The sequence below is a fragment of the Cynoglossus semilaevis genome, chromosome 14 (assembly GCF_000523025.1).
Source record: "Cynoglossus semilaevis isolate Cse_v1.0 chromosome 14, Cse_v1.0, whole genome shotgun sequence".
Lineage (NCBI taxonomy): Eukaryota > Metazoa > Chordata > Actinopteri > Pleuronectiformes > Cynoglossidae > Cynoglossus > Cynoglossus semilaevis.
The window spans coordinates 3,254,758-3,279,610 of NC_024320.1; the positions used below are offsets into that span (position 1 = coordinate 3,254,758).

The window sequence follows — 24,853 nt, forward strand, 5'->3', positions numbered from 1 at the left end:
GTAGTAATCAATAGTTATTACTTTAACAGAAAACTGTTTTTATTAAGTAAAAAACCAAGTAATATTTTGCTGTTTTAACATAATTACCAGATTGATTGAACTTTACTTTTTACTTTTAGAAAAACACATGAACAATCGGATTTAACCTTGTAAATACCGTTTAGATAGTGTTGTAGTTTTTAGTCATGTTTTCCTATTCTAAACCCATCTTTATTTTAACTGCAGAAGAAACATATTTACTATTGTAACAGTATATTAGATTATGCAAACAGTATTGTTATAGCAGTACATTAGAAATAAATGTTTAAACTGTACTACTCAAAGTGAACCTGTGATAACAAACCACTTTTACTATACAGTAGTAGAACATTCTAGAGAAAACAAAATTCAGAAGATGGTAACATTCAAGTCTTATCAAAGCAATATGTGAAAAATGTAGCAACATTAAAGATGAAGTTTTTGGTGTAGTAATCCTACTGTAGAAAAAAGAACAGTTTGTCCTATGGTAATTCCTACAGCCCTTTAAAAGGATTTTACTGCTTTAGCTGTTAAATTAACTCTCCTTCTCTCAGTGTTAATACGTTGTTAAAGCCTGTTACTATAGCGTTTAAACATGTTCTCACCTGTTGATCAAAACACTGGCTGTAAAGACTTCAAAACTATTTTCCCAAGTCTTGAATATTTTCCCTAGGGCTGTTTGCTAATCTATCAGCGTGACTGTATGTAAACTGAAACTGGGACTGAGACAAAGGGTCTTCACGTGACAGTGATGGAGGATGTGTCAGTATTTTAGGATGCATTTTATTCATGTTTATTGATGTCGTCATACTGACATAAACACAGAAGTCTGTCAACAAGGTCAGGGTTTATTTCCCTTTTTTTTAATTTCTAGTGGAAATTAAGAACCTTCAACATTCAGAAAAAGGAGTGACAACTTTAACTAGTAGCTAAACATAAGGAATAGTTCTGTTTAGCAACAGCCAACAGTATTCTAGTTTCATTGCAGAACAGTGGAAAAACATTAGAACAACTTTTGATCAAACGTCCACGGCCATTTACCCCAAATTAGACTGAACAAAAACACTATTGCCCCACAGGGTATAAAGTTGATAGTTAACTTTTATCTTTAGTCTATATTTTCAATAAAATCTGGCCTATAGAGGCTGTGTTTTACTCAAATGTTAAATAAATGTAACGTTTCCCCCCCCCCAGGACAACACCATATGTCCATATCTGTATCACAGTCAATACCAACCAACGAACTAGAAGATAACAGAGGTAAAACATTTTATAGTGGTTGACAGAGTGGCAGACTGACAGGCTGGTCAAACATCTCTCTCTGGTGGCTGAGAGTCAGTGTTTCTCACAGGATCCAGGAGCTGATCCTTGTGGGTTCCTGCAGGTCAGCTTCTAGTCCCTGTTTTGTCTGAAATATATCATCAGAGCAAATTTACAACTTACTAGGCAGCATTTGTGTGGCCAGAAGTACAAAAAAAAAGTTCAATTATTTTAAGTAAAACAAAAAGCAAAACGTGTCAGATAACTTTTGAGTAAAAGATGTTCAAATTTGATTATTTTAAGTAAAACAAAAAGGCAAAACGTGTCAGATAACTTTTGAGTAAACAGTGATATTTCACATAGTTCAAATGTTTCATATATACATAAAAGTAATTATTATAAATTATTATTAATAATAAAAGACCAATGGCTGATTAAAAAAGATAGTTACTCACGTAGTAACTGAATTAGTACTAGTTACTGACAAGTACCCACTGTTTCTAAGAAATGGGAGAGCTGATTCTTCTTGTTTTTCTTGTAAATAATTTGTGTTTTTTAACACAACCCACTTAAAAACATAATTATTCATTACCGGTACACCTGTTTAAGACACTTTGCATTCATCGGAAAGGTGTTGTTGTTCACGTGTATATATCAGTTATTTGTTCAGTCTTAAAGGTAGAATAAAAATACCTCCTGTGGACTGCTATTGGGGGAACTTCTGGGGGTCAGAGTGCAGGACATCCACAGGTCAGCAGAGAGTTGACCTCTACACAGTGAAGCAACATCTCTGCTGTAGGCTTTCGCCTGAAACAAACCTGAGGCTTCCCTGGAAGACATGAGTGGAAATGCAGCTGTAAGATAATAAGTGTGCAATCGTCACCTGCCCAGCCTTTTAACATTGACCTAGATTCTACTGATGAATGTATAATATTTTCATAAATATTTTTCTGATGGTAATTTTGCACAATAGTCTGTTCATATTGTTGTTATACTGGGGACAATCCTTTCAGAACACTTCAAACCTGTCCGGGTCAGAGCCAGCTGCAGTCTGAGGGCTGCTGCTCTCTGAGTTTTTCACAGAGGTCTGAGGGAAATCTCCTACAGCCATTGGCCATGGCCGTTGGCCAATCCCAGAAGGCTGCTGCAGACCAGCTCTCTGCTCCTCTTCAGTTAACACCTGTGGACAACACAGGGAAATCAATTGATTTAATCAGCAGTGCTCAACATTCTGTCATGGAATACTCTCCCCCACCAAAGTCCATAGAGGAAGATTTAATTTTATGTGTTTTTTTTGTTAAAGTATTTAGAGATTTCTCAGTTGAGTCAACACTAGAATAAACTATATTTTACATGAGAAAAAAATCACAGTCAAAATCACAGTCAAATAAAAATGTCACAAAATAGTATATGCAAAGAAATACAATGTTCTTCTGTTTTGTGAGTTTCAGTTTACTCACAATTGACTTATTCAGTTTTGAGCATAATGCTGATATATTTCTAGGAATTACAGAAAAAGCAAATAAACAAAGATGATTTTTTAAAATAGTTTTAAAAGTGATCTGCTGCCACCAAGTGAAGGATTTTTTAACTGTTCAGTCTGTCACTGTAGGCACATTATTTGCAGAAAATTGTTCATTTTGAATTTGATTGTTCACATTACACCTGGTGATCTCTCATGGCACCGCAGCAGTTATTGGGAATGACTAGTAAAGATAAAAACCGGCAGGTTAAATTCAGAAATATTTGTTCTGAATGAACTCAGGTGTACAAGAACGACCAATGTCAAAAGTTCTATTTTCCATTTTCTGTAATGATTGCCTAATGGTGAGAAACATTTCTCATATCTTATCAGTGAGGCTTTTAATTAGTGACTAGAATCACTTTTTCCAGGTTTCCCTGCTGGCATCTCCTAAAAGCAAGTTGATCAGGTTTTCAGAACAATGGGTTCACACCAAACAGTCAACCCTGCTTATGTGTCAGAATCACTCAGTTTTTAAACTCTTTTACAGGACTTTTCCTGGTCATTTTCAGCTGCTGCCATATGACAGACATGTTATTGCGTCATAGGATACTAAGTCCTTTATTGGTCCCACAGTGTGGAAACTCACAGCGTTAACAGCAGCAGAGTGCAGGACAGGTTATCAAGGAGTATAGCAAGTATAGCATGTTGCTGCTATAGTAACAGAGATATTTCAAGTAAAAAGGATAATAGATAATAAAAACTCTGAATAATACTGTTCTACTGTTATATGCATTTAATGCATTAAAATGACAGTCGCTATATATTAGCAGTTCTACTGTGGTACGCTTACCACCAGTGGTACGCGAGCGCTCTCTAGTGGTATGCGGGGAAAATTCATATTTTCATATTTACATTTTCAATTGAATACAACTGAAACGTACCATGCACAATTAATATAACATTTAGAAAAATGTGTAGCTACTTGTGAGTTTATGAAATAGGATGTCAGGTCTTTTGATTTATTTACTTACTTACTTATTTTTTTTGCTGCAATGCTAGTCTGTTGCTCACGTGAGCACAGGCAGCACGGAATCATGGGATCACTTGCAAGTTGAACGTGGAACGACCAGGGGAATTGTAATGTTGGTCATCATGGTGGTACTCAGAGAGCTCAATGTTCTCTCAGGTGGTACAGAGTAGAAAAAGTTGGAGAACCACTGCTATATATAAAAGGAGATTACTACATACCGACACCAGGATCTGCAGTATAACTTCTTCTCTTTGAGTATATGACCTTGAGGGAAAGCGTATCCTTTTGATAAATAAACTCTGCCACATCTGCTTCAGTTTGTTCAAGAGTCCTGCAGCCTGAGCAAAATATATATATATATAAAAAATAAATGACATTGGGCAGTAATGTGATTGATTTATAAAAAAAAAGGCAATTGTTCTGTTACTTCTGTGTTAGCCTGGAAGGAGAAACTCTTGTCTACTTTGATTTCAGCCATGTCCTCTGTGTCACTGTCACTGTCCTCCAGCTGACTGTCTGGACAAGACAGACCTGAAAACAAGCCTCCTTTAACATGGTCCTTAACTTAACATTCATCTTCACTTTAATAATGTCTGAAAATCAAAAAAGATTTGATTGTTTACCAACTGGTCTGGGTATAGAATATTCCTGTAGAGGAGAACCAGGCAACATGGCACGACCTCCAAATATGGCCACGGTAAAGGAAGTCACCAAAGAGCAGCAGCGGACGGTGGACCTCCTCTCTCCTCGACAAATCTCATCATATATGAACCAGCTGGTGGGCAAGATCTCAGCAGACTTTGCAGGCTTGATCTGTACAGAAGAAAATTGACATAGATCACAGTATGGTTACAAACCCGTGCATGTATTGAGGTGAATGTTTCACAAAATTAGAAATTTGTTATGCACGCTGGTTTTGATTACAAAAATCAAACAATGTTGCTTTGAGTCAGGTACAATTTCATAGGCACAATACAGCAATGGCTCTCCATACATACCGCTCTGGAAGAAATTAAGAGACCACTTCAATTTTTTTTCTGAAATCAGCATCTCTACATGTTTAACAGCCATTCCATTCTAGTGTTTGTTGAATTTCAACACAAGCACACCTCATTCTACTTATTGAGGTATTGATTTATGTGGACACCTGAACCAAATCTTGCTTAACAAGCAAAGGTATAAAAACCACTGCTCTGGTCATCACTACCCTATTGCTTTAGGTCAAGCTGAATGGCAAAAACAGCGTTAGTAGTACCTCAAAAGTAATTGGTAAAAAAAATAACTACTGACCATGCAAAAAGAGTTGAAAAGAAAAGTTTTGAGTGAGGAAAGAAGGGTTAATTTTTGGCTTTACTGGGAGAGGAATACATTAAGCGTAAGGTTGCTTCCATCCTTAAAATTTCCAATACGGCGGTTCACAAGAACGAGGTCATCTTCTCTGGTGAGACGCACGAAAGCTGTCATTAAAGTCAGGGTTATTCCACTAATTTAAACCTCATTAAACATGTGAACATATGATCTCTTAACAAGTTATATATTTCTCTAAATGCTCAACCTCATTGGAGTAGCCAAATGTTTTCTTACCTCTTTGAACAGGTTGAGGACTGATGTGGGATGAAAGTAGATTTTTCTGTCTGTGTGGCTCAAAGGTTGCAAGGTCTTTTGGTCCACATAGAACATGTTTGGATACATGCCACACACAAGAGCTGCCTTCACGACGGCCCAGTTCTCCGAGTTCTGATTTAATTCATGGATATTGCTGCTTCCTCGAGGTCGCACAAACCCTGGGAGAAATGAGACAATTCAAAACGTGTTGATATTTTTGAACCAAAAATTCACCGCTTTACTGACCAATGGCACGCAGTTGTCCCAGCAACTGAACTCTCAGGTCAAATATCATCTCCATGGTGGCCTGAGACAGGAAGTTCCTCTCACAAAACGATCTCTCACATCCATCACGGCGAGCCCTCTGCCAGGCCTGACAACAAGAACAAATCACACATGGAGGGAAAAAAATGATTAAGATCAAAAGTGATTTTCCTGTCTTAAAATATTATTATGACTAAGCCCCCTATAAGTTGACACACCTGCAAAATATTTGTTATTTAGTTTGGATCAAACTAAATCAAAGTCAAAGTCATTTGCCCAGGTAAGATGCCAACAGTCGATGGAAGTACTGCCTCTCTAACATTCTTACCTGTGTGTTTGGATTTCAATTTATGATTAGTACCATTATTAACCTTAACTTGTTTGACCCTCACCCCTAATTTTTACATACCATCCTTGCATGTGTTAATTTTTTCAGTTAATAACATTAATAACATGTCCTTGACTCATTTCCTTCCTGTTTTCACTCCGACATGATTCCTCCTCCTGCTCCTACCTGAAATGCTCTCAGCAGGGCCATGTGATCACTAAAGCTGCTGGAAGAGAAATGTTTGCGACAGAGCAGGGCCTTTCTTCTCTGAGTTCCCTCGGTCGGAAGGATGAAGGGGTCTCGGTAGGCTAGTATACATGCAATGGTTAGCACTGGGTCCAGACATTTGAGCACCACAGCGCACAGCACCATCTTCCCCAGGTGGGGTTTGATGGATACATCAGCCAGGTAACAGCCTAAGAAAGTCAGCTCTTCATCCTGGTCCATAGCATCTATCACCTGAAGACATACGTTTTTATGTCTCAGTTTTCAAATTACATCTCATAATCCAACAACATATATTAATATACAGTGTTTTGTAAAAAGACAGCAATGTGTTCATTTTGCTAACCATTAGCCTTTGCACAGCTTTACTGATGGCATCTGCTGGAGGAGGCTCGGGAGCCTTGGACAGAAAGTCAGCCACTGAACAGGACGAGGGAACCAGCAATTTGGCCTGAAGACACAGTCCCTGGAAAAATCAACACAGCAACACAGTTGATTGGTGCAAATATTAACCTTAAGTTTCCAGGTGTGTATTTAGAAGTGTGTGTAAATTAAAACTGTTTGTTGTTTGGGGAACTAATTATGCTACTCTTATGCACATGAATGTTGTTTGGTGTCTGAGTGAAATGTTAGTAACATTTTTTGGCTGAACATTTTGCTGAAAACAATACGACAATTAGTGAAATTCTATTTACAAATCAGCAGTCAAACCAAATTCGTTATACTAAATGATAAAAACTAGTTAGATGTTATTAGTGACCAATCAGAGAGTCACGTGGGTACGGCGAACGGAATGGTGGCTGCCTAGGGAGTCTCTGCTCCCGGACCTGTAAAATTATAAATTATTACAAGCAGAGGTTCCTTTTTGCTTAAAATCTCCACCGTTTTGAGGGACAAAGTGTTGCCGTTGTTTATTTTTTTTAAGTGAAAAAACATTTTGTGTCGTCAAAACATGTTAAAAGCACAGGACACATGTTGACTAAAAAGCCCCCAGCGTGAGGAGGAAAGCTCAGCGAGTGAACCATCTCCCTGTCTTGACAGTGTGACCGATGTCTCAACTCCATCATCAAAGAGATGATGATGGAGTTGAAAATGACGGTGAAGGCTATGTCTCAAATCATCCAGTTATTGAAAGTAAAAATCGCACTGCTGCCAGTGAGGTCAGTGCCAATGATAATGTAACCATAAGAACAGTACAACAACTTGTGTGTGACATTATTATCATTATTCCAAGGTAAGTGAATACTTTTGGTCATAAAGTATATATATATATATATATATATATATATATATACTGTATATTTTCACATTTAATCTAAAAAGAGTGATGTGTCTTTACCTGCAGTGGTATCTGCAGCAGTCGAGATGCCTTAAATTCTTCCATGTTGCTGAAGGTGGAGAGACTAAAGAGATGGAAGCAGATTCCTGGTCTACAGCGCCCGGCTCTGACAGTATGTCACACACACAGAATATATTTCAGATTCGTTTTATTCAAATTTTATTGAGTGAAAAATAATGAGAAGAAAAAGCTTTGCCTTGGTTATTACCTTCCCTTCCTTTGCAGGGCACTGGCTTTTGAAATCCAACCCTTCTTGAAAACTGAAAGATGACTCACACTGTCAAAAGATATCTAACAACAAAAAAAGGTTCTCTGATTACTGACCAGACGGTTTTTAGTCGTGTGCTGTTATTGTAACTTGTTATGGTGACCCTACCTCTTTGACTTTTCCTGTGTCAATAACAAACACCACATCACTAATGGTGATGCTGCTCTCAGCAATGTTAGTAGAAAGAATCTAAAAGCAGGGAAACACAAGTTAAATCTGCTTTTTTTAGCTCATTTGAGGAATGCACAGACTTACAATTCTTCTGACTCCAGGCGTTGAAGCACCCATGACCGTCTTCTGATCCACAGTCTGTGTGTCTGAATATAAAGCGAACACCTGGAATCTGACACACAGCAAACCCTAATTTGTAAAACAATATTTCATGTCACAATAAATAGAATAGAATGCAACACTTTAACCGAGTTACTATAATTTATACTATATTTGTATTTATTTACCTCTCACTGTGGGCAGCAAATCTTTGGTCATCATATAGAATCCGATATCTTAGGGCCAGTATCTCAGAGTATTCGGCTACAAATATTAGCACTGCTCCTGAAGACACGCAAACTGAACTTCAGATCCTAATAATCCAGATATTTCTCTGACTAACATCATTAATGTGTCTGAAAGACATGGGTGTGTGTAAATTCTTTGCTAGTCTGCAACTCACCCTCGCAGGTGTTGGAGCAAATGTAGTGGAGAAGATTCATGATGAGGTCCAACTCCTGGTCTTCACTAAAAACCTCTGACTCTCCAGACTCCCCTTCAAAAACATTCACCTCGCTCAAAGGACTAGATATTACAAGGAGGCGCAGTGATAAATGGGTCAATTTTCATCCTTCAGGTAAAGGTAAAGTTTGATTTGTCTACAGCTGCTTCTAGGTACCATGGTAATGCACCTTTTTCTATGTTTAACAATAAAGCTAAAAAAACATTTCCTGTACTTACTTTATATTATTTAAGTTGGCTCATAACAACTTATGACATGAATTACACCATTTAAAAATACCTATAGCCTTGAATCCAGAGAATAAGAACCTGTCTCAATATTATACTCACAATGAGGCTTGGAGAAGATCCACTGCATCTGGATGTTGGCAGCTTCTGGCAAAATCCAAAGCCGTCCTGAAATTAAATGGAGTTTAAGAGTAAATGGGATGCCCCGAATATTCAGCCATAAAAGTGTTGTCAAAAATGACTCATTATGACCCATATTATGTAGTAGCCCTACAGGGAACATTTTAAAATGCCATTGACCCAAATGCAATTAGTGTTTTTATGAGAGAACATATTTAATTTTACAATCTTTCTGCAGCCCAGTTGGTCCTTTTAATTTTATTTTGTATTGTGCATTAATGGCCTGTCCTAAATACATATTTTTCAGATTTATTATTTGAAACATAAATATTAATTCATGTAATTGCAATGCCTTTTTAGTGAGGTTACTACACAATCATGGCCATAAAAGCAATGGTGTTAATAATAGACAAAATAATTGACTTCAATGTTTTGCTTTTTAGCTTCGGTTTTTCATTTCACTCGAATTTTCATTTTAATGCATCGTAATCCATACTAATCATTTTATCAGCAAGGCACACAGTAACAATAAAATGCTTTGAAGATACATGATGTGTAGTTTTATAAATACTGGCTAGCTTTATACAATGTATTATTTGATCATATTTTAATTCAGATAGTTTAGTGTTAACAGCAGCACATCTTTTACCTCTGGAACTCCTCTGCATTGAATGTAAATGATCTCATACAATTGTATGACTGCCTACCCTTTTTTTTGCACTGATGTGGGACGGTAAGTTTGTTGTCCTGTGGTAAAACTATAACTGTGCAATGACTGAATAGTTATCTCATCTTTAAAAAAAATCACTTGCTTAATTATTTAACACAATTTTAACTTTGGTACAACACAAAAACACAACAAAATAGGCATATACACATGTTCGAATAGGAGGACTGTAGTCGTGGGATTTTTAAATTTTTCTCACCATCCATTAGTTGCCTTGATGTTGACATCAGCACCCATATTGAGCAGCTGCTCTATCTGACTGAGGAGCCCCCGACTGGCTGCTACCATCAGAGGTGTGGCTCCCATGTCACTGTGTTTGTAGTCCACTACATACAGAAACAAACTGTTAGGATTCAAATACTAAAGCATTTGGGACCTGCCTATAATTTAGACTTCAATGTACACACATCTCTGCAATTTGAATTGTTTTCTGAATTAATGTATAACTGCATTTGCAGTACAAAAAGTAAAAACAGCTTACGCTGACGTTCATACCGTTAGCATTTTTATTACAGATGAGGTCAAACAGATGATTAAAAGAATCCAGGTCTTCACTGAAGAAACAGTTGGAGATGCAGTAGTCCATCTCCTGCATCAGTTGCTCTGGTGTCACCTCTGTCTGTGACAAGAAAATCTCACGATAATTTCAAAGGATCTTTGCCAAAAACACATTTTTGAGTTTTTTTGTTCCATGCATACAATTATACCTGTAAGCTTGGTGGTAAGCTTGTATGCTTGGTGGTGGTGCTATTCTCTCTGTCCAGTGTATTTCCATTGGCAGTCCTGTTCTGTTTTCTGTCAATGCCACCATACTTTACTCCCTCAGTAGAGTCAATGAAACATGTTGACTGCTTCTCCCCTGGAGTGCACACACACAAAAAAAACATTCAGCTCATGCCTTCATCTATTTGGTAAATTTGACTTAATGGATAGATAAGACAAAGTTTCCCAACTTCTCATTTTTTCATCCTTGTGTTTTTGTATGGCTGGGGGGTTGAAGGATGTCAGCTTCAGAATGTCCTCCAGAAAAATTTCCTTTACTTCAAACTGCCTTCCTGTGACTAGTGCAAAACAGAAAAGATACAAAATAATGTTTTCACTATTTTGCATTAGCCCAACCTACAGACAGACAAATTTAAAAAGCTACTAGAAGGACTAGGTCACGTGGTTTGCTAAATATTTATTTAATTTTGAGCATTTCATTTACAGTCAGTCTCCTCTACCATGTCAAAGACTTCGGCAGTATTTTACAAAAATAAATAACAGGAAAAAAGTTGAATTAAAGTTTGCAAGCAACAGTGTGCGTATCACAGCAACTGCAAAACATGGCATATCACCTAAAAATAGTAAGCTACCTTCTCTGCATTAGGTTGCTGAGTCCATTTTGAGTATATAACATTATCAGAGTTGGCATATTTCAATGTTTTAGTCTAATAATTGGTTACAACTGCTGATGCACCCGCCCACAACAAGGAGGCCTCCTCAATCATCACGGTATTTATTTTTGCATTTATGCACTGTATTTTGTTTCTGCACTCCTCTTGATCAGGTTTGTTAATAATTTTTTTTTCTCTTAAAGTGAACTTGCCATTTGTGTTTAAAAATATTTTTTCTTAAAGTGAACTTGCCATTTGTGTTTAAGACTAAGTTAATAGTATTTGTGTCTCGGCCGCTATTCAGCTAAAAAATATTGGGACATGACTGCATGCATATCACCAAGCCCTAGTCCTGGGTAAATCTTATTTAATTATTTATGATTTATATTTATTTCATATAAATAAATATTCATAGTAAAAAATATGCTCTACCTAACATAATGAATATCACAATTAATAATCTTAACTTCAAAATAGATACAAATAATCGTGATTATCATTTTGGCCATAATCGTGCAGCCCTACTCTAAAGGATAGAGAATAGTTGTTTTTTTAAAATTGATTTTTAGGATAAAAATGAACAGGATAACACATTTTTTGTCAGTGTTAAAAGTATGTGACCAAAGTTATATCAGACAAACACATTATGACACGCTTGTGCTCTATCCATAAATAAGGCTACCTACCATTAAGAACTTGGCATGTGCCAAAGTACTGACGTAACAGGTCTACATTCACTGCTGCACTGGACAGGATCAGTTTCAGTGTTGGGATCTTCTGAAGCATAGTTCGCATCTTAGTGAGCAGAAAGTCTGTCATATCATCACGGTCATCCACATCATCCTGTATAAACAGAAACAAGTTGGAAACAACAAAATAGAAAGTAAACAAGACAGAAATACAAACATCACATCACAGCAAAAAGTTGAATCTGTATAATGTTGAACTCGTAATGATGCTTACCAGGATGACATGTGTGACAGTTTTCAGGCTGGCATCTCCAGTCATCAGTGTTCTCAGCAAAACCCCATGGGTGCAAAATGTTAGAAGTGTCTTGGGTGAAATTCTGACGTATCAAATTATCAAACCAGGTATAAATTAGTTGGAGGTTACAAAATGTAGGGTCAGCAGTAAAGTCTTAATGTATATATTTAAATCAGGGATTCTGAAAGTATGGTGCAAAGGATAAAAAAATGTGATGGCCGTTTGCAGTGTTTTTCGCAGTGGAATTTTTCCACACAAATACATGCAGGTTATTTAAATCAACATCACAACAATTAGTGACTTTATTTAAGGCTACTAATTAAGTAAGTTGCAGAGCTCTCTAACATACCTGATGAATTCAGTTTGTTTTCAGAAAAAAAAAAAACAAACATTTATCAGCAAGAAAAAAGCTAGTAAAAGCTAATCCAAGCAAGTAATACAAATGTTGCAACTTAAGCTACTCTAGGATCAAACTAGTTTCCTTGATTGTTTTTTAGTGTTTCACCTGTTTTCCAGTCTGATATGATAGCCCACAGTCTGGCCCACAGTCTCTCCCCTCTCTGCTGCCACCCTCTCAGCCACCGAACTAACAGCCAGACGTCTGGGCTGAGAACAGAACATCCTGCAGGTCTCACCTCTGTTAAAGCAGTCGTCCAGGATGAACTGTGGAATCTTTACAAAGCACACAACATTTAAAATCTATCATTTGTCCTGTTCTTTGAACAAGAAACATCTGAAATGTGACTTGGCAGTTAATGTGCCAACCTGTGTAGTTTTCCCAGAGCCGTTCTCTCCAACCACGAGCACCACTTTGTTTGTTTTTATGAGATTGACAATTTCATCCTGATATTTATGGATCGGCAAGGAGCATCGAAAGCTTTCCAGTTCTGACGGACTCCTCTTATTGGGCACCAAGGGAGTACTGTTGTGTAAAAATCCTGTTGGTTTGAATTTTTCCCGGCTGTTGTCTGAGGAAGAGAAGAATACCTTTTCACATCCTTGACTAACCATATAGCATAAGTTTTAACTGGCTACATGCAGTTTATTGCATTGTATAAAGAACAGAATTAGGTCTAAGATAATATAATACAGTGGGGCTTCAAGATAGGAGTTTAATCTGTTCCAGAACAGCATTCGTATGTCGATCCGCTCGTATCTCTAATGCATTTCCCCCATTAAAAACCTATTAATTCGTTCCAGCCCCTCAGCAATATACTATTAATTAATTAAATTACAATCCCCTCATCTAAATATCAAAAACATAAATATAAAAGAGTAAAATAACCCAGCGAGAGACAGTTCAACAGGCACTCGTAACTCGATGTTTCCTCATATCACGGAAAGGAAAATATTGCAAAAGTTTCTTACTCATAACTTGTATTTCGGGTAGCTCGTATCTTGAAGCCCCATTTTATATATAATAACATAATATAATAGTTATAGGGCATTTAACCATAAAAAACACTGTTGCACTGTCATGGTAAATCATTCAGGCCAACAATTAACCAACTGGACTAGACACGTGGCATTCTTCAGAAAAATAACCTTTATATTAAAAGGTAAACCAAACGGTAAACAGAACTCGTAAATTTTACATTTCCTTATTTTGCTTCTCCTTTTACATACAGCAACAACTAAAATGTATCTACAAGATGCTTCAAATCAAACAGTAACTGCTAAATTAGTTGTTTATTGTACAATAATGCACTAAGAAAAGTTTAACTCACCAGTCTGTACAGGTACTGTGCAATTTTCAGGACTAAACTGACCATCAGTATCCTCCCTATATCTGACAGGAAATTTCTCAAGGAGAGAAACAATTAAATGTACAGATTTGTGAGAGACTGTGATTGGAGCAGTGGTCAGTGATTTCCCTTCACTCTGCTTCTTCCAAACAGTAATGAAGCGTTCCAATCCCCTCCTATGTGAATTAAGGAGAAACATCATTCACTGATCATTAATATTAGTTCTTGTTGTACAGAATGGTTTCTATCTTTCATTGCTTTCACGCCCATGGGCAACACAGAAAATGGTAGAACAATGCATAATCACCTAAAGCTGTGGAATGCACAGTACTATACTGATGATTTTCAAAGAAAAAAAAACAACTTACTCTCTACTTCTAGAAATATAACCTAAGGACTGAGCCATTCGATGAATATAGGCCCTCTCAGCACCGCTGAAGCAGGAGGGAAACTCAAGTTCTGTTTGAATGGAAAAAGGAATATTGTACGTAAAGGCATTGATATAGGGAACATTAGGTGACAGGACAAGTTCATGATACCTTTCTGCTCACTGTACTGAAACCTCTCCAAACAAAGCTCCACTGCCATCTTAAACTCTTCTTCCACATGACTGTCATTCAGCTGAGCTGTGTTTGGGCTCATGGCTCAGGGTCCTGGATCTGCAAGAGTGCTCTGAATTATTAGGTACTATTTGTACAACAAAGTATTGGGGCCATGTTGAGGATAACAAAAAAATTAAATACAATTACTAGATCATTAATAATGGTCAGCATTAATAATGAGATCAGTTATTAATTAACAAATGTAGTAAACGTGAACTGTCTTGTGAAGTTACACACTGCTTAATGTTAACCTCAACCATATATATATATATATAATGAAACTCCATGACAAGTGTACTGAAATATAATTATCAAATATGAGTATGACCTGCTATCAAAATGTCAAGCAAAAGTTATTGATACAAATACTCTTTGAATTTTGCAGTGTTTTTAAGATATTTTCTCCATCTTAAATTATTTTTTTAATGTTGTTTAATGTTTAAAATGTATTTTAAGCCTTCAGTAACAAGACAATATTTTCGTACTGCTATGACTTTAAGATTTACAACGTATCAACTTGTAGCCGACTATTCTCATAAATTTACACCTGTATTCTTGTACATCTTTATTTTATTTTCCCTTTAATATTGTGATTTCTGTGTCAATATAAACCACAAGAGTTTATCTCATAAGGTTGCCAATACTATTCGTCCGATTAACCAGTTAGTTATTTTGACGACTTCCCAAAGACTCCAGTACTTCTTTCCCGCTCATCATCATGCTGCATCATCCCGAAGTACAACCGCCATCTTGAAATCTTACTTTCAATTAACGCATTCACTTTTCATACTGCCTTGTCGTTACTTTTAAATATAATTATTGCTTTCTTAGGTTTTCACTTTGTGAAAATTAAGTAACTTAAATCGTCGTGTTTATCGGTTTTCACTTTGTGAAAAAATATTAAGTAACTTAAATCGTCGTGTTTATAACTTTCTTGTAAGAAAGAAGAATTTAAACGTGAACAGTTACGCAGTTACGTTTTCGTCATTTTAACTACACTAAAACGCGCATTTTATATGTAGTAATTCGAACAGTCACATCGAACAGTGAATAAAAAAATACAGAATACTTATCGTGTCCTACCTTTTTAAGAAAATATGATAAATGGAAGCTGAGACTTGGTTAACAGAAAATTACATCAATTAACGAACGGCTGGGAACTTTTTCCTGTACTTGCCAGCACAGTTAAAGCGGCTATCATCATAACTTCCTGTCTTACTCTTTCACAATAAAACTTTACTTGTTTTGCAGTGTAGCTGTCTTTGCTCCACAGCAGGGGTCACCAACCTTTCTCAAACTGATAGTTACTTGCTGTAAAGGGCACTCAGTAATACGAAGAGCTACATGTTTGATACAGATTTTCCGAACAATATAATAATAAAAAAAAAACTTATGCTGCTCAGTGAAGTTCTGGGACATATAGTAGTATTTAATATGAACTATTGTCTCGTAAAATCTCATTATATTTACCGTAGAAAAAAATTAACAAGATAATTAAAAAATATGTTTAATGAGTTGCAACCAGAGGCTTAACAGATATGACTTACAATTTCAGAAAATATATTTTGAGTTGACTTTATTTATTTATTCATTTTAGAATATTGCCATTTTCTTAATGTCATCTGTCAGCTGTAATCCTACGGATAAAAGACTTCCCTAATGATGCACTCAGAAGTTTCTGTTTACCTAGCACACAAGATTTTTTTAAATTATTATTATTACAAAATACCACATACAGATAATGATACAAAAAGATGCTAAACAGTCTTCCCTACCTAATAATTAGAACACATAATAAGGCACACAGACTGTATTTTTATATTCTTATATTGTGCTTCAGTCGGTGTCCATGACCTGAACAGACTCGTCAACCACTTCCAGAGAGAGGGGCGTCACAGTTTTGGTCAAAACAACTGTGGTGCCCTGTTTGTATTGGTATTTCCCCAGCCTAAAAAATAAACAAAATAAATTAAAACTTTACTGACAATAAACAGAAATAATAATAAAAATAATCTGCAATGATACTTGAACAGAAATGTGCAAAAAGATGGCACATTGTCTGGTTTTATTCATTTTTACTCACAAAACATACATTCGGAACAGTTCTAAAAGTTTTTTAGACACTGTATTTGGATACAATCTAATCAATCAAACACATTTACCGTGTACTCAGAAGTTTGTAGTGCAACTGACCTTTGGCCTCGAACTGCAAGCCTATCGTATCCTCGCAGCATCTCCACTCCATTCTTAGTGATGATACATAAGTCTACATTGCTGCCTGAGCCCAAGTCACAGAAAATCCCTGCAGCAATGGCATCTCTCACAAGATGTTTTGCTTCCTCTAGCTAAAAGAAGGTAAGCAAGGGAGGGTTTAGTAGAAGTAGAATAAGTAGAATTTGAGACATAAACCATTTTTTGCAAGCTAATTGGAAAATGGATTGATTTTTGACATCAGACTGTTTAAAGTAGGCACAAACACAACCAAACCAACCTCCATGTTTGCTTTGAATCTGTCCTCAAAAATAGAGACAGCGGCTGCAGCCCCAGAACCTGAGACCAAGAAAAAAAAACATGATTGTTTTACATCATTGTTTCTTTTCTTTTTTTTTTCAAATCTGATTAATTTAAGACATCCATGCACCCATGGTGAGGAAGGGCAGCTTGTCATAGGAGCCATGAGGGTAGATGCTGTAGAGATGAGCTCCTGTCATATCCACTCCGCCAACAATCAGAGATGAACCAATGTGACCCTGGTATCTGAGTGACCACACAAATTATTGTTTACTGTCAGGTGTGTTTAGTGTCACAACAGTCAATGACAAAAGAACTCACAGAGGTTAAACAAACCTGAATAGCATCTGTTTCAGCTGCCGGGTTACCATGGCAACAAGCGGGGGTCGTCCAGTGTTGAGTGTGTGCAGTTCCACGTTGGATGCCATAATCTGTGTGGTGATCTCAGCATCTGCAGCAACACCAGCTCCACAACAGCTGCAGGGCCAGGTGCGGATTAGATTCGATTTCTAAGCATGGCTTTTTTCTGCTATGCAATTTTTTTTTTTGCTGTTTCACATTACAATTTTGAAAGAGCATAGACATAAGAAACCTGAGAGAGGGCTTTAAATAAGACGGATTATTGCGAAAGTGAGTGTAAGGAATAAAAAGAAAGGACTCAAGGCAGACAAACTGCAAGGATACAAAGTAAGACAACAGATGACGACAGCAGTTAAGGACATTGGGGAAGAGGACACAAAATGATAAAACTACTATCAGGTTAATATGACATACTTGAGGACAAACAATGACATAAATTACAAAAAGTTAAGTTGAGGTACAAAATAGGCATTGAATAAGGACCCCGAGTGAGGGCACTACAGACAACTGTCTTCACTGCTTCTACTCACTAGATGTTTGGAGCGATGCAGTGAATCTTCAAGCAGTTTTTGTCGGCCACAACCATGTCATCTGTCGCCCTAGTGTCGGCTCCCAGAATAACTCCGTCCTAAGGAACAGGCAGACACAATGGTCACCAAACATCTGAACACGTTTCCGCAGGCTCACATCGAAATTCACAAAGGTTCACCTTGAAAACAAGCCCAGCGATGGTGGTTCCTGTTTTCCTGGCGTTGGGAGGTTTATAGCCTAACTCAGACATGCTGGATTCCAACACAGCATTCCTAAAAGACATTAAAAGATTTAGAGAACATTCACACACGGTTGGCTTGTTATGTTGTAACCTTGTATGTACGAACTGCTATACTTCCTTGTGAGCACAGTTTAGGTCTGTAAAAAAATAAAACAAGTTGCAGTTTATCCTCACCTGTGACTAAGAAGTTGCAGTTTATCCTCACCTGTGACTGTTTTCAAAACAAAAACCTCCATCCTGAAGGTCGCTGGATTTGTGAAGCATTTTTAGAAAGAAATAAAGACGCTTTGGAAAAAGAAGTTTCTGTGTATGTGTGTCAGCAATTGAAGCAGGTTTCTGCTTTTACTTTCACTTTTATTGCCCAGCCTCCTTGTTGCACACTGTAAAAAATAATAGGAACTGGAATTAACCTGCCATTTTCTCTGCAAAAAGAATAGGATGTATATACTGTATATCCTATTCTTATACACATTTATATAGTATAATTGCATAATAACAATACAATAATAATAATAATAGTATAATTACATAACTTTAGTTCATTGCTTTTTTGTTTACCTTTTAAACAACCTTTTCTCCATTTTGCCATTTTAAGGACTAGGTTTTGGTTAGCTTTTGGCTATTAAAAGCTATTGATTGTCTTTTTGTCTCAAATTAATCTAGCTATTCTTTAACTAACCAATGTTCATGAAACATAGTTGTTATGAAACTTGCAGTTTCTGACTGAAATATATGTTAGGGTATCTTGAATAAGCAGTAGGACAAGAAAAAGAACGCACACAACACATTACGATTACTTAAGTGACAGCTGAAGTAGTCAATAGTAGTACAATTGTAATAGAAAACGGGTAGTTTCAGGGTAGTTTTCAAAATTCCAATATTTTCGAGTGTTTGAATGCAGCATTGGTACTCTGTCCAATCACAAGTCGGAACGGAGTTGCCGTATAGTGTGACTGTGTCAAAGTGTCATTGCATTTGCTTTTAGTCGTTTTGTGAAGGCTATTCTAAACATCACATTAAACCGCAGTAAGTAATGTTTGTTTTTATTATTGTTAGATCTTTACACATCTCCAAACGCACAGGATTCTTTATAACAATGTCCGATTAGCTACCTAGCCGTTAGCAACGTCACCTGATAATAGTCAGACAGTGTGGATCTCATTCATAGTCCTGACCTGTAAACTAAGGCTATTTTTATGTTTATGACAGTGATGCTAACAGTATACTGACGATTATCTCAGTAACAATTAAGCTGGAGATTTTAGAGCGCAATTCATTTTAAGAGGCTCAATAAAACAGGAATTCACATACAAACATGTGAATTATGATATCTACACAAACTTAGATATAATAATGTCAAGAATCTTAATGAAATGATAGCCAAGCGCTACTAAAGGTATCAATTTGTTACTTTATATAACACTGAGTATTTTACTTTAGTTCCAATGTCGGAGCCCAAACTCCTGGTTCTTTATGGGAGTCAGACTGGCACGGCCCAGGACACGGCCCAGAGGATTGGACGACAGGCGAAGAGAAAGAGGATACAGTTCCAGGTGTTGGCTTTGGACAGTTATAATGTGGTAGGTGTACATATACACTACAATTTTACAGCGTCACCTCTGCACAGCTCTGAAAAAAAGAATGTACAATGTACATTTTTAAATATTTGCTCTTTCTCAACAGGCCAACCTGATCTCTGAGTCTCTGGTGGTTTTTGTATGTGCCACCACAGGTCAAGGAGACCCCCCTGATAACATGAGAGTAATAACATTTGCACAACAAAAATGAACAAAAGTGCAGCATGGTGGTCTTTGGTGCACATTATTTCATCAATAACACCTTGTATGTTTTTTGTGAAATTTTCAAAGAACTTCTGGAGGTTTCTCTTCAGGAAATCTCTGCCTGCTGGATCCCTCAGTCGTCTGGACTGTGCTGTGCTGGGCTTGGGAGACTCGTCCTATCCAAAGTGAGTCCCCTTTGACATTACCACAATACTGGTACACAGCATTACGGTCACTGCTTACTCTTCCTGTTAAGTTTTGTGTCAACATGTGGGTTGCGACCACTTGCATGTCACACAGATGTTTCACTAACGTGTACCACCTCAACTATCTTTGACATTCTTTGGTCCATAGGTTTAACTTTGTGGCTAAAAAACTCCACAAACGCCTGCAGCAGCTGGGGGCCGGTTCGCTGCTGCCTGTAGGTCTCGCAGACGACCAGCATGACCTGGGGTAAGAAGCGTTTGGGCAGGGGTCTCAAACATACGGCCCGCGGGCCAATACTTGCTCGCTTGGGGTTTCAATCCAGCCCACTTACTACATTTTGAAAAAATACACAAACACTTAATGTTCAGGAAATGTTTTGTAAAATTGTATTTGATTTAATATAGAAATGTATCAAATGTACTTTTTTGCATCAAAAAGACAATTTATTTTGTTATTTATAGTTAATTATGTTATGATTATTTAAGTTGTATGTGGCTCATGAACTAAAATGAGTTTGACACTCTTGATTTAGGGTCTTTAAGTAGAGTTCTTTTCCTCTTTTTTTTTTAACATTGTGCTTTTGGAAACAGGGCGGATGCTGTGATAGATCCGTGGCTCACGTCTCTGTGGCAGAAGGTATTTGCCTTGTACCCGGCTTTGGCTACTCTCACTCCTCTGAGGGATGATGAACCGTGAGTACACTTAACCCAGTACTTCTCAAATAGTGGGGCGGGACCCCCTGGGGGGAGGGGAGGGGTCATGAGGGTCTTCCAGTGGAATATGGCACGCTGGACATAAGTGTACCACTGCTGTAATGCTGGAATGATAACAAACCTCCAGTCACTAGGGGGCAGCAACTCATACAGTGGTTTGTAGAGATAATAAATATCAGGTTCACAATAGTAAATTCGAAGGGTGTGGGTTGAAGGGGGCGTGAAAACATTTCTGTCCCCAAGGGGGGACATGACAAAAAAATAATTGAGAACCACTGACTTAATCAGACAAGAAGGAAGGAAGGCTTCCCTCCTTTTGTTGCCTTTTCTGTCTGTCCTACTTTTAATTCTCTGTACTTCCAGACTTCCTCCAACCTACACATTCCACTTCCTTGATGACGTGAAAGAGGAGTTGCACGACAGACGAGGGTTCTCTTTAGATCACGCCGTTCCCTCTCAGTCTCTGCCCTTTCCTGCCAAACTGGTGTCCAACGAAAGAGTGACGGAGGCGTCGCACTTTCAGGACGTGAGGCTCATAGAGTTCGACATCAGCGAATCTGGGATTGAGTGAGTCTCATTAAATGGTATTTTTATGTATTCAGAGGGAGAAACAAATGAATCTGCATCAGAATATAAAGAATAAAGATTATAAAATGATAAAATGATTCCCTGTGGAGAGGAGCTGGAGAGAGAGGGAAGGAGGGGTTCCTCTGCTTAAGCTGCTGCCCCTGTGAGCCAACCTCAGAAAAGTGGAAGAAAATTAATGAACTGTTACATATTGATCTGTTGATCTTAGGGGGGCGGTATTGAGCAGATCAATGAAAAAGCCCTGGAACTCCTCAGCGTTTGTTTATTATTATGACGTGTGCCGTTTGTTTAAAGAGCTGCTGTCTGACTCTCCAGTCCAAATGTGCTGACATAGCACTGCCCAGATTTTCCTCGTCATAAATCTGCCGCCCTCTGTTGTTCAGGTTTGGTGCTGGTGACGTGGTGATGATGCATCCCTGTAATTCACCAGAAGACGTTCAACAGTTCTGTCAGCTGCTGAGGTTGGATCCTGAGGCGACGTTCACGCTCAGAGCCACAGAAAATACTGCAGGTCTGTGTGGTCCAGCCACCTTCAATGACCATTTCGGCAATTTCTCGGTTGTGATTGTGGATCGCAGGCTGGGGAACTGTATAGATTGAACTGTATGTATCTAAGTGTAAAAGAAAAACAGTGAATTGACTGTTGACCTTCCACAAAACTTCTTGTCTCCTCAGTTCCCGCCAGGCTTCCGCAACCATGCTCTGTGCGCCACCTGGTGGAGAAGTTCTTGGACATTGCTGCCGTACCTCGACGCTCCTTCTTCGAACTTCTGTCCACCTTTGCCACCAACGAGCTGGAGCGGGACAAACTAGCAGAGTTCAGCTCCGCTGCCGGTCAGTCTGAGCTGCACAGTTACTGCAACCAGCCGCGACGCACAGCCCTGGAGGTGACCGCTGAGAACTGCACCACAGATGAACACAAATACTGTTGATAATCCTGAGCAGGGTGTTTGCATCACCTGCAGCTTTAAGTGCAGTTTTTAATATACAGTGTCCTTGACTTTCGTTGGAATTCTGTACCTACAGCGCTACGTAATTCGATGTTCACTCGAAAGTCGAAACTAACATACTGCACACAAGTACCTACGCTAACAAAGTGGTGACATCATAATTAAGGACATCACAATCCAATACAGCGTTCAACCAACAAATGTAAACAAAGCTGTCTTCTGACAACAATCCAACCATAACAAATGTAAACAAAGCTGTCTTCTGAACAGAGCGCTGCGTGATGACGTATTCGTCTGCTCCACTCGCAAACTACTTAGAACATTGTTTCCCAAAGACTGGGGCGCGACCCTCAGGTGGGTCGCAAGAGGGGTTTTTTTTTGGGTCGTCTCGCATCATGTTTCCCAGGAGTTTACGAATAATGTGTTGACTTGGGTCACGAAGGTTTGGGACCCCAAGAAAAAAAGGCATAAGCTGTTATTAAAAGCGAAGGTTTGGGTCCCCAGGAAAAAAAGGCATAAGCTGTTATTAAAAAAAATCCACAGAACTTCTTTCTGACATCTTCATGTTGTTAAAGGTTTTGGCAGAGTTTCCTCACACAACCGCAGAGCTCAAAGTGGACCATCTCCTGGACCTCTTCCCTGAGATCCAGCCTCGTTCCTTCTCCATCGCCTCCTCTCTTAAGGTAAATCATCAGTTTTCGTACATTTAAGTCTCTTTTTTTTTTCTGCCACTGCCCTACATCCTGTGCTTTTCTTATCGACTGCTGTTTCTGCTTGAACCTAACACTGCATTAAAAACAAATAAGAATAATTTTGAATGTTTCTCTTCGATCCTCAAATCTCATTTCAGGCTCATCCAGGCAGGCTCCAGATCCTCGTGGCCGTCGTTCAGTACAAAACCAAGTTGTATAAACCTCGGCGCGGTCTCTGCTCTTCGTGGTTGGCCTCTCTGGACCCGCACAAAGGTTTTCACCCGCAACACACTTGACGGAGAGATTCGCTTGTTAAAATATATCTCGTTAGAAATGTTTCCACACAACAACTGTCAATCCCCATGGTGGCGCTGCAGGTGAAGTGTCTGTACCCCTGTGGGTGAAGAAAGGAAGTCTGAGGTTTCCCACAGACCAGAACACGCCGGTGATCATGGTTGGACCTGGCACTGGTGTAGCCCCGTTCAGGTCAGCGTTGCAGGAGAGGAGGTCGGAGGGAAAAACAGGTGACGTCCTGAACTTTTAGGTCTTGTTTTTGGTCCTGGTCAGGTGATGTCATGTGACTCTCTGTCTCATCCTCCTACTTTTTTTCCACCCGACTCTTTAGACCACGTCCTGTTTTTCGGCTGCCGCTTCGAATCCAAAGACTTTTACTTCAGGTCAGAGTGGGAGGAGATGATGGAGAGAGGACAACTGAAACTCTTCACTGCCTTTTCACGTGATCAGGTAGAACACACACACACTACAGTAAAACTAGGGGTATCCAATACTAACTTTTTGCCCATATCCGACATGTCAATATTGTCCAAAAACTTAATTTCATTAAGACGGTGGATTAAAGGCAGAGGACACGTTGTGTGCAGTGATACTAATTCATTTCCACTTTCATATACGCCATCATCTGGCGAAACCCAGGCATTGCGTTATCGGGTTTTCATTATCGGAGGAAAAAACAAATAAAGATTCTCACAGATAATGATTATGCTAATATTGAGCACACAATATCTGGACAATATTGGCTGATATGATCGAAGATCCTTATGTAAATACATACATACCACATGTGTATATATATTTGTGCATGTATATGTGTAAATGTTTATATTTACACAAATACATGCACAAATATATACATACCGCATGTGTGTATATATGTATATATAAATCATCAGGTGTGTATACATATATACTATATGTTGGTGAACATACATATGTATATGTATATAAAAATAGATATATATAAATTTTTTTTTTTTTTTAAATTGTTTGCATATATAAAATATATTTAAAAAATAAAATTGTTTGGTATGATTTAGGGGCAAATACACATACAGCTACAGCGCTAATATAGAGTACATTCCAGTGACAATGGTCCAAACTGGAAAAAATGATAACCCTCGAGTAACATTTAAACAAATACTAATCTCCTTCAGTGTTAAATGTTATTATTGTTAGGTTATTTCCTGCTGGTCAGTGACTTCACTGCTGACCCAACAATATTTTCACAGGACAAGGTTTACGTACAGCATCGCGTGAAGGAGAACTCGGAGCTCCTGTGGGACCTGATCGCCAACAAACACGCCTGCTTTTACATTGCTGGGTAGGTTGGCTGTCACACACTGATGTAATAATTCACCTGGTGTAAAAGTATGAGTGGAGCTGCGATAAAAGCTCACCTCAGAATCAGATCTGTCTGCTGATTATACGATTTCTGTCTCCACGAAGCAATGCTAAACAAATGCCGACCAGCGTGTGCGACGCTCTGAAAGACGCGTTCCAGCAGAAGGGGTGCATGTCTGCAGGAGAGGCCGAGCAGATGTTGACAGCCATGGAGAAGTCAGGACGACTGCAGAGTGAAACCTGGTCTTGATCATGTGACCACGGTTCTTATGCAGTGACTGAGAAGTTTCAGGTTGCAAAAAGAAAAGAGAGAAAAAGAAAAAAT

The 24,853-nt window shown here is 38.2% G+C and overlaps 3 protein-coding genes across 4 annotated transcripts; 1 reads left to right on the forward strand and 2 right to left on the reverse strand.

The window, feature by feature from the left end:
• Positions 1-1,203: 1,203 nt before the first annotated feature.
• Positions 1,204-15,750, reverse strand: ythdc2 (YTH domain containing 2). The gene is made up of 29 exons (XM_008324443.3): positions 15,400-15,750; positions 14,254-14,373; positions 14,083-14,173; positions 13,697-13,890; positions 12,735-12,937; positions 12,475-12,641; positions 11,949-12,051; positions 11,672-11,828; positions 10,563-10,670; positions 10,317-10,468; positions 10,105-10,228; positions 9,809-9,935; positions 8,865-8,930; positions 8,476-8,597; positions 8,261-8,357; positions 8,058-8,145; positions 7,911-7,991; positions 7,743-7,825; positions 7,535-7,640; positions 6,542-6,661; positions 6,157-6,429; positions 5,625-5,751; positions 5,358-5,557; positions 4,397-4,586; positions 4,201-4,304; positions 3,992-4,111; positions 2,304-2,458; positions 1,972-2,107; positions 1,204-1,426 (listed from the first exon to the last, which is right to left on the reverse strand). The coding sequence occupies exons 2-29, from the start codon at positions 14,354-14,356 to the stop codon at positions 1,364-1,366; spliced, it is 3,660 nt and encodes a 1,219-aa protein (XP_008322665.1). The 5' UTR covers positions 14,357-14,373; positions 15,400-15,750; the 3' UTR covers positions 1,204-1,363.
• A 129-nt stretch (positions 15,751-15,879) lies between these two features.
• Positions 15,880-18,339, reverse strand: psmb10 (proteasome 20S subunit beta 10). Its single transcript, XM_008324445.2, has 8 exons — positions 18,165-18,339; positions 17,897-17,990; positions 17,718-17,815; positions 17,164-17,304; positions 16,958-17,073; positions 16,808-16,866; positions 16,510-16,661; positions 15,880-16,264 (listed from the first exon to the last, which is right to left on the reverse strand). Exons 1-8 carry the CDS (start codon positions 18,221-18,223, stop codon positions 16,153-16,155), a joined length of 831 nt encoding a protein of 276 aa, XP_008322667.1. The 5' UTR covers positions 18,224-18,339; the 3' UTR covers positions 15,880-16,152.
• A 511-nt stretch (positions 18,340-18,850) lies between these two features.
• On the forward strand, positions 18,851-24,812 carry ndor1 (NADPH dependent diflavin oxidoreductase 1). Of its 2 annotated transcripts, XM_008324447.3 has the most exons (15): positions 18,851-18,985; positions 19,400-19,539; positions 19,643-19,720; positions 19,828-19,925; positions 20,095-20,193; positions 20,538-20,639; positions 21,024-21,227; positions 21,632-21,759; positions 21,924-22,135; positions 22,774-22,881; positions 23,049-23,163; positions 23,268-23,414; positions 23,516-23,634; positions 24,417-24,508; positions 24,634-24,778. In XM_008324447.3, the coding sequence occupies exons 2-15, from the start codon at positions 19,405-19,407 to the stop codon at positions 24,776-24,778; spliced, it is 1,782 nt and encodes a 593-aa protein (XP_008322669.1). In that variant the 5' UTR covers positions 18,851-18,985; positions 19,400-19,404. The 2 variants fall into 2 exon arrangements, with proteins under 2 accessions (XP_008322669.1, XP_024917739.1); XM_025061971.1 differs by lacking the exon at positions 18,851-18,985 and having other exon boundaries at positions 19,405-19,539; positions 24,634-24,812.
• The last annotated feature ends 41 nt before the right edge of the window (positions 24,813-24,853 follow it).